Source organism: Phyllobates terribilis, unplaced genomic scaffold (assembly GCF_046119375.1).
Source record: "Phyllobates terribilis strain yellow unplaced genomic scaffold, ASM4611937v1 Scaffold_7__3_contigs__length_470593459, whole genome shotgun sequence".
Taxonomy (NCBI): Eukaryota; Metazoa; Chordata; class Amphibia; order Anura; family Dendrobatidae; genus Phyllobates; species Phyllobates terribilis.
In genome coordinates this window covers 298,263,161-298,274,488 of record NW_027362767.1, presented here as the reverse complement: position 1 = coordinate 298,274,488, position 11,328 = coordinate 298,263,161, and the positions used below count along the sequence as shown (strand labels likewise).

The 11,328-nt window shown below is 47.7% G+C and overlaps 1 protein-coding gene across 1 annotated transcript in view; it reads left to right on the top strand.

The window, feature by feature from the left end:
• The first annotated feature begins 10,879 nt into the window (after positions 1-10,879).
• LOC141154699 (ubiquitin carboxyl-terminal hydrolase 12-like) overlaps positions 10,880-11,328 on the top strand; it is a 49,865-nt gene continuing 49,416 nt past the window's right edge. The window contains exon 1 of the mRNA XM_073641035.1: positions 10,880-11,253. Coding sequence (XP_073497136.1) covers positions 11,206-11,253 — 48 coding nt within the window. The 5' untranslated portion in view covers positions 10,880-11,205. The remainder of the gene's footprint in view (positions 11,254-11,328) is intronic.

The window sequence follows — 11,328 nt, the reverse complement described above, 5'->3', positions numbered from 1 at the left end:
CCTCACTATTAATGGTTTTCACCATGAGAATTTGGATTTGGTAGTTTTGAATAACTTGCCTTCTCCGGTGGTGTTGGGATTGCCCTGGTTAAAATTGCACAATCCTGTACTGGATTGGTCTACCAATGAAATTAAATCCTGGAGCCATAAATGTTATGACAAGTGTTGTAACGGGCGTATTGCAGCTATGGATAGGGGGGAATTGCCTGTTCCTATTCAGGATTTTTGGAGAGTTTTTTCTGAGAAGGAATCGCAGGTTTTGCCTCCCCATAGAGACTATGATTGTACTATTGAATTTGTCCCTGGAGCGACTCTTCCTAAGAGTCGTTTATTTAATCTTACTATTCCTGAGAGAAAGGCTTTGGAGGAATACATACAGACAAGTTTGGCCGCCGGTCACATTAGGCCCTCTAAGTCTCCTGTGGCGGTTGGATTTTTTTTTGTAAAAAAAAAGGACGGCGGTTTACGTCCTTGTCTGGATTTTCGTGAGATTAACAAAATTACTGTACGCAATCCTTACCCACTGCCATTGATTCCTGATCTGTTTAACCAGTTAGTGGGGGCCAAGTGGTTCTCTAAAATTGACCTTCGGGAAGAAATACAATCTGTTGCGCATGAAGGAGGGTGACGAATGGAAGACTGCTTTTAACACTCCTGTGGGTCATTTTGAGAATTTGGTTATGCCTTTTGGTCTTACTAATGCTCCTGCATTTTTTCAGAATCTTATTAATGACATCCTTAGATCTTTGATCGGCAAAAATGTGGTTGTGTATTTGGATGACATTTTGATTTATTCGCCGGATCTGGAGTCTCATTGGCGGAGCATACGTGAGGTATTACAGTTATTAATGGACAATTCACTTTTTGCTAAGCTGGAGAAATGTGAGTTCGCTGTACAGAGAATTAGTTTTTTGGGCTACATTATCTCCAGCGAAGGTTTTGAGATGGACCCGGTGAAAGTTCAAGCTGTGCAGGAATGGCCTAGGCCTATTGGTTTGAAGTCGATACAGAGGTTTTTGGGTTTCGCCAATTATTATAGAAAATTCATTAAAAATTTTTCTATTATTGTCAAACCTCTGACCGATCTCACCAGGAAAGGTGCTGATGCGGTTCAGTGGACTTCTGAGGCCATTGAAGCTTTTGTATATCTCAAGGAGAGGTTCACCTCTGCTCCCATCCTTATGCAGCCTGATGTGACTAAGCCGTTTTTGGTTGAGGTTGATGCTTCCTCTGTGGGGGTTGGCGCAGTATTGTCTCAGGATAACGGGGATGGAGTACATCCCTGTGCCTTTTTTTCAAAAAAATTTTCGGAGACTGAACTGAATTACGATATTGGTAATCGGGAATTATTGGCTATTAAACTCGCATTTGAACACTGGCGCCACCTCTTGGAAGGTGCTGAATTTCCCGTTCAGGTTTTTACGGATCATAAAAATCTGATATATCTTGATGCTGCCAAGCGCCTGAATGCCCGTCAGGCTAGGTGGGCACTGTTTTTCTCGCGGTTTAATTTTTCGTTACTTACATCCCAGGTACTAAGAATGTTAAGGCGGATGCCTTGTCTCGCAGTTTTTCTCCCATAGTCGGTGCTGAGAAAGAGGAGAACATTTTACAAGAAGGTGTTGTGATAGCTGCTTTGGACTCCGTTTTGGAAGATGAAATTCTTAAAGCACAGGAGAATGCCCCATCTAACACTCCCCATGGGAGGTTGTTTGTGCCTGGGACCTTTAGGAGAGATTTGTTTGTTGAGTGTCACGAATCTCGGTTGGCAGGTCATCCCGGAATCTCTGAGACCAAGAGACTGGTGGGTCGCAGTTTTTGGTGGCCTGGATGGCAGAAGGAAGTCATTAAGTGGGTGCGTCAATGTACTATATGTGCTAGATCTAAGTCCTCACATACTCCTGCTGCGGGGTTGCTTTGCCCTCTGGAGGTTCCCAGTGCTCCTTGGACACATTTGGCTATGGACTTTATAACTGACCTTCCCCCCTCTGAGGGTTTTACTGTCATCTGGGTGGTCGTGGACCGTTTTAGCAAGATGTGTCACTTGGTTCCCTTTGTCAAACTGCCCTGCGCTAAGACTCTCGCTAAGGCCTTTGTCAAGGAAATTGTCAGACTTCATGGCGTTCCTACTGACATTGTTTCTGATAGGGGACCTCAGTTCGTGGCTCGTTTTTGGCGCGCCTTTTGTGACAGGTTGGGAGTTCATTTGTCGTTCTCATCCGGATATCATCCTGAATCTAATGGCCAGACAGAAAGGAAAAATCAGGATGTTGAGCAGTTCTTGCGTTGTTTTGTGGCAGACAATCAAGAGGGGTGGTCTGAGTTTCTGCCACTTGCTGAATTTGCTCTGAACAATCATACATCTTCTTCTGCTGGTTGTTCGCCTTTTTTTTGTTGTTCTGGGAGACATCCGTCGTTTGGGTCGTTCTCCAAGTTGGTATCTGCCGTGCCTGAGGAGGAGAATTTTTCCGGCAATTTGGAGAGAGTTTGGACGGATGTGCGTGGTAATCTTCAGGAGGCTAACAGAAAATCTAAAGACTACTTTGATAGGAAACGACAGGAGGTTTTGTTCGCTGTTGGTGACATGGTTTGGTTGTCCTCTAGGAATCTGCGGTTGAGGATTCCTTCTAAGAAATTGGGTCCCAAGTTTGTAGGGCCCTTTAAGGTGCTTCAGGTTGTCAACCAATCTGCTGTTAGGTTGGAGGTTCCTACCTCCTGGAGAATTAATCCGGTGTTTCATGTCTCTCTGTTGAAAAAAGCTGTTGTGTCGGATTGTGACGCCTCTGCCTCTGTTCCTCCGGTGGTGGAGGACGGGGAATATGAAATTTCTCGCATCCTTAATTCTAGACGGTATAGAGGTAGTTTGCAGTATCTCATGGCCTGGAAAGGTTTCGGACCCGAGGATTACTCATGGGTGAGGTCGGATGATGTTTCCGCGTCCAGACTTATCAGAGCGTTTCACAGGAGATTTCCTGATAAGCCTGGTCCTAGGGGATCCGGAGGATCCTCTTAGAAGGGGGGGTACTGTTAGAACCTTGCTCTTAGGTTTTTTCTATTGCTGGTCACATGACCTTGTTGGCCTATTTAGTCCTGCTCCGCCCTTCTGGCTTTGCTGGACTTCATTGTATTACTACTCTTTAGCTAGCCGGTGCTCAGTATCTAACTCTGTTAGTTTGCTTGGTCTTCGGACCTCTGTGTTCTTTATATTTTGTTTGTTCGTCTGTCTGCTACTATTTCTGTTAGGAGGTGTCCATTTTGCTTCCAGTCCCTAGTACTTGTAGGGATTCCTTCCCCACATCTATAGGTCTCCGTACAGACTAGCTGAGGACTTTAGCAGGTCTGATCGCAGGATCAGGTCCCCTGTTACATCGTAGGGATCAAGCTGAGTTCTATCGTAGGGACAGATCTCCTCTCTTTCCTTAGCTCTGGTAGCAGAACATAACAGTAACACAGTCTCGAAGTTGCGGTGTCCCAGGCAGCACTCCATCAATCTCTGGAACGTTTCAGGGGCATTGCAGAGTCCAAACGGCATGCTGTTGAACTCGCAGAGTCCCATTGGGGTAGTGAAGGCCGTCTTCTCCCGATCCTCCTCAGCCACAGCTACTTGCCAGTACCCACTAGTGAGGTCAAGGGTGGAAAAGTAATTTGCAGACTTTAAGGCAGCTAGGGACTCCTCTATGCGTGGTAAAGGGTATGCACCTTTATGTGTAATGCGATTTACTTGTCGGTAATCTACACACGTTCTCATGCTCTCATCCTTTTTCCTAACTAGCACTAGGGGAGCTGCCCAGGGACTACAACTATCCCTTACCACCCCCGCCTTTAACATGTCGTGCAGCAACTCCTTTGCCTTCTGGTAGTGAGCTGGTGGTATAGGCCTGTAACGTTCGCTGATGGGTGGATGGTCACCTGTGGGGATATGATGTTGAACCCCCTTAATCCTCCCGAAGTCAAGTGGATGTTTACTGAACACCTGCGCGTATTCTTGAACCACCCGGTGTACACCCTGTTTCTGATGGGCAGGAGTGGTGTCTGTCCCAACATGGAGCTGTTGACACCAATCCTCCACCTGGGTTGCAGGGTCATCATCCTCCACTTCGTCTGGTGAAGTTAAGGACTCCGCCGGGTGAATGCAGTTGTTATTTACAGCATGTAATTTGGCAACAGTGGCATAACGTGGCAATCTGACCTCATCTTCCCCACAGTTGAGAAGGCAGACGGGCACCCTCCCATTGCGTACATCCACCACTCCTCTGGCGATTAAGAGCGTGGGTCTGTGCTCGGAGCAAAGAGGTTCTACTACCGCCTGGTAACTCTGTCCTCTAAGACCTATGGCGGCTCTACACCAGATAAGCATTTCACTCATTGGGGGGATCACAATGAGTATGGGGTCCGTCACCCGCACACAACCGATTTCACCATCTGTTAACCTAACTTGCTGTTGGTACATCAGGACTCTGATCTCCTTCTGCAGCGCCCTCCTCTGTCCTGGTCTGGCAGTGTCAGCTATCTGTTGGAGTAAGAACACAACTTCTCCCAAACAGTTACCAACTATGTTAGTGCCTAGTACCATATACGGATTGGTATCATCAGGATTAGTCTCTACTACAATTAGTCCCTGGTCCTTCAGCTCCACTCTCCCCACCTTTACTGTCACATTCTTAACCCCGATTAGGTTAAGGGGGAGTCCATTTGAGGCATAAACAGAAAGATTTGGAGCTGGCGGACTTAGGTCGTCCATGGACCAGAACCTCTTGTAGAGGACATCAGGCATTATGGTTACCTGAGATCCTGTGTCCAGCAGAGCGTGCGTCGGGATGCCGTCCAGCACAATGGACAGGAAAGGTCTTCCTCCGACAAACCTGTTGTACCAGTCTGAGGGGCCTGGCTGAGTTACTCCTGGGTGTCGGCCCTCGACCCCAGGGTTTTCTCATTTAAAGGACAATTCTGGGCGGTGTGTCCGGTCTTGCAGCAGCGGTAGCAGGTAGGGTCCTTCTGTGGACGGCGCTGCTCACTGATCCTCGTAGAGGGTGGTGTTGTCCTCCTCCTCGTTCGCATCCAGGGGACATCCTCAGGGCTATCGGCTAACAGGATTTTCCCTCCTTCCTCGGGCTCCGTCCGCAGCTGCAGAGCACTCAACACAGTGGTCAGGGTTTTGCTCAACTGGCGCACTTCAGAGCGCAGACTGTCCAGCTCTCTAGGGGACGTTGCTGGAACCTTGGCTTCAGCAGCCACTGGGGAAAAGGTGGGTGTAGCAGGCACTGGGGTAGCCCCACCCTGGTAACATTGGATGGCATTTGTTTCCAGGGGCTGCAGTCCTTTTATAGCCATGTCCTTAAGATTGTCAAAGGTGGCATCTGGATGATCTAAGGACCACCAACGCACATTCCTGCTCTCCTCTGGAGACCTTAGTCCCCGGACAAACTGTTCTTTCAGCATTTTGTTTTCATTTTTGATGCTGGTTGGACTAACCTGTTTCAGAGCCCACAGGGCCCCTTGTAGACGCCAGGCATAGTCCCGAACATTGTCCTCCGGCTGTTGGGAACAGTTGTAGAACCTCATACGGAGGTCCGCCTCAGTATGATCCTCAAAAACAGTCTGTAGCATTTTAAAGATTGCGGACACTGACTCCTGGTCTGCGGGCGACCATGTTTCCACTTCCCGTTCCGCAGCACCAGTCAGTTGTCCTAATACAACAAAGGCCCTCTGCTTGCCTGTCATAGAGTACATGTCCAAGATACCGCATATCTTCCATTTGAATCCAGACAGGGTATCTGGTTTGCCATTGTACTGGGGGAGCCACTTTGCTCCAGGAATGTACGGTAGAGTTATGGGGATGACAGGAGTTACAGGCGCTGCTGGTGGAGCGGCCGCCTCGGCCTGCCCGGCGTCGGGCGCGGGTTGAACATCAGGGCCGTTAACCGGTATTCCGGCGTCGTGCTGTTCCTCGGACATTCTGACGCCCCCCTAGCGAACCGTGGCCTACCTTCTTTTCTTCCGGTAGGCCGCAGCTCCGCAGGTGACGGTTGTCTTCAGGACCTTGCGTTGCTTGCATCCTACGTCAGAGCGTTCAGCGACGCTCCTTCTAGGAGCTGGCGCTTCCTGGTTTGACATCGAGGCGTGTCCGGAGCTTCGCACGCTTTTGCAGGTATGCCCCTCAGTTTCCCGCGGTTACGCCCTTCTTCTCGCTCGGCGGCCCAACAATGGCGGCAATCTTCACCAGTTTAGCATACACAGTTTTTAATTAAAGGCGCACAGTACCCGGTGGCAACGGGCATAACACTCCGTCGTTGTAGCGGGCACGGAATCCTGTTCGTGACGCCAGGAAAGAGAATGTCGCGCCCAGGCCTTGTTGCGGCCTTACTCTGGGGGATGTCGCGGTGGTCGGCTCCTGGGCCCTTACCCTGGGCCTCTCTTTAAAAAGGGTGAATGATTATGTTACGAAGTTCGTGACGCCACCTGTGGTGTCTGGTGAGGATCACCAGCGCTGCGGCAGCCCACTGAGGCCGGTGTTAAGGCAGCTTGCGTGGTATAGCTCCCCACAGGTGGAGCTAGGCCTCAGGGCAGCGGGGATTTAAGGATGCAGGAAAGATGGGACCCAGCCGGGTCAGAGCAAGAACAGGGACAGACACGATAGTCACTTCAGTACCTTTTACTGATGGAAATTCAGGCACGTCCCGGAGCACTGTAGGGTGAAGGGTGCATATCAGGATCCTCCCCAGTGAGCGGGTGTAGGGCCTCCTGTTTCTTGCCTTCGTGTGGTAAGTTTCTGACCTGCCTGGAGCTAGGCCTAACCTGGTTTCTGTACTGCACCGGCTGACTTTGTGGTAGGGCCTTCTCTTGGAGCACGTGCTCCCAGCTTGCGGGGCCTCCGTGACTCCTGGCTCTGGTATGTATCAGCTCTTAGGTGATCCTGGGACTTGACGTCTTCCAGGGATTCCGGTTATGTCCTACTGGGTCCTAGAGATCCCGGTAAGCTCGGACCCGGTGTCCGGTATATGCTTTCTGGGGTGAGCTTGTACAGCTCCTCTGCCCCCAATGCTACTCACTTTCCACTCGCCTTCGGCCACGCTCGGGCCCTCACTAGGCTATACACACTAGCAGCAGCTTGCCGCGCTTCACCGATCTTATGGCGCCGGCACACCTTGAGCTCTAACTGAGCTCCCTGAATCTAGCTAGCAGGAGCCTTGTGCTCCACTGCTGAACTATTAGCTGAGTTCTCTAAACTAAACTGAGCTCCACTGCAGACTGACCTCTCTCAGGCTTCTCTACTGCAGGAACTGCTTACTGCCTAGCTCCACCTTCCCTTTTTATATCCCTAACGGGCTCCCTCTGGTGGTCTGAGGTGGAAGGTGGGGAGGTGTGTGTGTGCTGTGGGGGGCCTCTTGTGGAGGAATCCGTTAATGCACCCCTCTAGGATCTGTGGCTCCAAGCACAGCTGGGCGCCACAGTTAACCCATAGAAGCGGTTTCAAAATGGAACGGATAGAAATGCTACTTGGGTATATAGATTACCTGTTTGTGTAGAGAGAGTCCTGGATGTGTGGCGCTCGCTGTGCTGACAGAGCAGCTTTAAATACAGTGCTCCATGAAGCGTCTGCTTCCGGTCTGCTGGAGAACAGGTTCCGGTATGTGGAACGCAAGCTAGCGCATGGGCTGTGTGTGCTGTGAAGAGCGCATGTTCCTGCCGTGTGTCAGCATGAGTGTGTGCAGGGAGAAGGAGCGGGGAACCCAAATAAGGAGAAAAGAGGGAGGGGTAAGCATTGTGAGACCATCACTAGGTACACAAGTGTGGAGATGATTCAAATGACAGAGGATACATGATTAGACTGCAAGGCTGTAAATGTAATAGGAACAATGCGGATCTAACTGTGAAATGTCTGAAAAAGAGAAGGGTAAATTAGTGGTAGGACGGCGAGCTCATAAGGTAAGTATAAGATGGAAGAGGAAGGTAAAAAATAAAAGAAAAATAGAATGTAGATTACATGATTCATAAATATAAAACACATACAATGATCCAAAATGAGAAGTAAAAAATAAACACTAAATAAATGAAAAAGGTCAGACATTGCAATCGTACATAGTAGATATTGTACCCTAATATATTTAAATATACTGGGTTTCCAAACATAAATATAAATTCAAATGTGAACCTCATATTCCCGATTAAGTCCATGAGGTTCTAAAGTCTTAAGTGTGTAAATCCAGAACGTCTCACGTTCCTTTAATTTGCAAATCCTATCACCTCCCCTTCTTCCAACAGGCACATAATCAATGACCTGATATCGCAACTGGGCAATAGTATGTTGATGGGAAATAAAATGATAGGGGATTGGTAATAAAGTATACTTGCAGCGAATCGTGGATTTATGTTTACTAATACGGTCCCGGATATGCTGGGTGGTCTCACCCACATATCCGACACCGCACGGACATTTAATAAGGTATATAACATATGTAGACTCACATGTAAAAAAACTTTTTATGGGGAACTTTTTACCCGACATGGGATGGCAATGCGTGGCAATGCGGGGGTCTTTGTTGAATATAGTCACATTCCTTCTTTGTTAGTGTGCCTCGGGTTTCTGCTTCATTCAAGATAGATCTCAAATCAACCTGGTATTTGGACAAGGGATTAAATGTAAGTTTCTTGTATGTTTCCCATCTCCCAGTTGTTTTTTGGCTTCCCTTATATACATAGAGGTTGGCCATAGAGCCACGTTGCCACCCTTGTCCGAGGGTTTTATAATTACATCCTGTAATTGTTTGAGCTCCTTAATTGCTTGTCTCTCTTCTCTGGTACACTTGTAAGGTGGAGATGGAACAATGTGTTTAAATTCATCATCCACCAGACGAACAAAGAGGTCAATGTTGGAATACATGGACAAGGGTGGGAAGCGCTGAGATTTGGGAATAATTGATGTAGGTAACTTGTTTGATTCTGTTCCTGTTCATCCAAGAGACTCTGAAGGATGTTCACGGCCTCCTGTTCCTCTAGAGTGGGGAATAAATCTGTGTCAACAGGTCTATGAAACATTTTTTTAAAAGTCAATTTTTGAGCGAATAAGTGAAGATCTTTTAGTGCAGTGAAACAGTCAAAGCCTGTTGTTGGTGAAAATGATAGACCCTTACAGAGAACATCATTTTGTGGTTGAGTAAGTACATGCTGGGACAGATTAATTACCTTCATTGAGGAGGAGGCAGTATCCTATCATATTTTTCATACCACTGTCCATTTATCATACTAGCTCACATTTCACATCACCTTTTACACTCATATATCCACACCTCTTCACATTTTTATTTCTCTTTATCCTGATGATTCTCATCCCCATCGCTACACTGGCACTCTTAATCACGTATGCGTTCCACCGTGGAACGCACTTCCTGTTTCACTCACTTCACATGACGTTTATCACATCACTTCCGGTTTGCGTTCCACGCTGACACGCACGCCGGCACCTCGCTCCCCTGCCTGCTCTGCGCTCCCAGGAGTCGCAGCTCAGTGCGGGGCAGCGGTGCACGGCATAATAAACATGGCGCCATGTTTCAAAATTACATACATAATTCAACTAGTATACACATCACTCATTGGTCCGGCCCCCTATAAATATCCTCTACTCCTTCTCTGACATCACATCCTCGTCAAAGCCCCCTGGCGAAATGCGCGTTGGATTTGGCTATCTGGGTTAGTACAAACTTTATTATTATTGCACCTTGTCTCTGTATACCATATTTACTTATTCATGATGTAGCACTTTTCATTCCTATTCTCTGAGTCCATCATTAGCACTATGCACTTTATTGTGGACTTCATTTAAACACAGGTATCATATATATTGTTCTATATGGTATATAGTGATTGAGTATATAATGTATCAATCATATACTAAGTATTGTCCTACCCAGTAACCTCTTCATTGTGTTATCCTTTCCCTATTTTATCCTTCCATGTATATTTTATTATATCTATTCAATAAACGTTATCTATTTTAATAATGTAGTTGATGTGTCACATATGTATACTATGGAACTAGTTTTTGAAGCCCCTGAGGAAAACCCGTGAGGGTTGAAATGTTGGGCACAAATCTTCCTTTAAATTGGACTTTGCTGTATGTCCATCAATAAAAGGACATACATAACCTTTGATCTCAATGCTATTGTGTTTTTTGAGTGCCAGAACCTTATTCTGATCTATGTTAATTTTTTTTGTTCTTGGCACCTACTTTGTATAGTGAGCCCAGTCTTTCTATTTGGACTATTCATCTTTTATAGTGGCGGTGAAAGTCCCTAATGATTGGCTACCCTAGACCATGTGATTTGATAGCTGCAAGGCCACGCTTGACGTCACGTGAGCCCACTCTCTGGCTGATGCAATTTATGGCAATGTGTGAAATGACACTATTTTATTTTTCAATCCGTGAGACTTCAATCGCAAATAGTTCAAATTCCGCAAACCTCATGAAATTCGACTCAGAGTCAATTCACGGAATATTGATTTGATCGTCCATTTTAGTAGAAGTGAACAAAAACTGCTTAAAAAAAAAGTTTAGGAAAATAAAACTTTTTTTTTTTTAAAGTGTATTTCTGTAGAAATTAATACAGGTTTCACGTGTTTGGGAGGAGGATTTTACAGTTGATCCTCTCAGAAACAGAACATTTGTGTGAAGCTTAGGCCTTAGACTTAGAAAAAAACACTTGGCGAAAAGTAAGACATACAAGGAGCATTTCCTGCAGTAATCTCCATCAGAACCCCCCTCTGACACCGGGGAATAACGCACCCGGGTGAGCTCTACCGCCCGGACCTGTCCACACACAGCGGCCAATCCCCCTGACTACAGAGCACAAGCCACGGAGCCAGAGGAGCTGGAGCGGAGTCACGTGACAGCCCGCACCACATGACTGCTACGTCATGGCAGCTCCCTTCCAGACCCCACTGTAGCCCTCACCGGGGCCTGATAGTCGCCCACATAAGCGGCTACAGAGACGTTCCGCAGGACCGGTGCACGTTATCTGCTGGACGCCAGGTTTTCCTTCTTTCGTTGAGCGGAACGTCTGGACAAGGAACCAAAGTTCATTTCTGTGTGTTTCCGGTCGGCGCATTATCAATGTAGCACAGCAGCGGGCGGAGCGCTTTCCCGGTGACCCTGCTGCGGCTGTCAAGGGCCGAGCTCCGGTTCATCATGGCGACGGTGGAGGAGGGCGGATGGACGTACTGATGACCGTCCGTAAGATCGCCTCGATCTGTACGATGGTGAGTGTCCGGGGCAGGGATGTGAGGGGGCCGCCCTGCTGGGTGACTGGAAGCTGCCCTGGGTTTGGGGGCGAG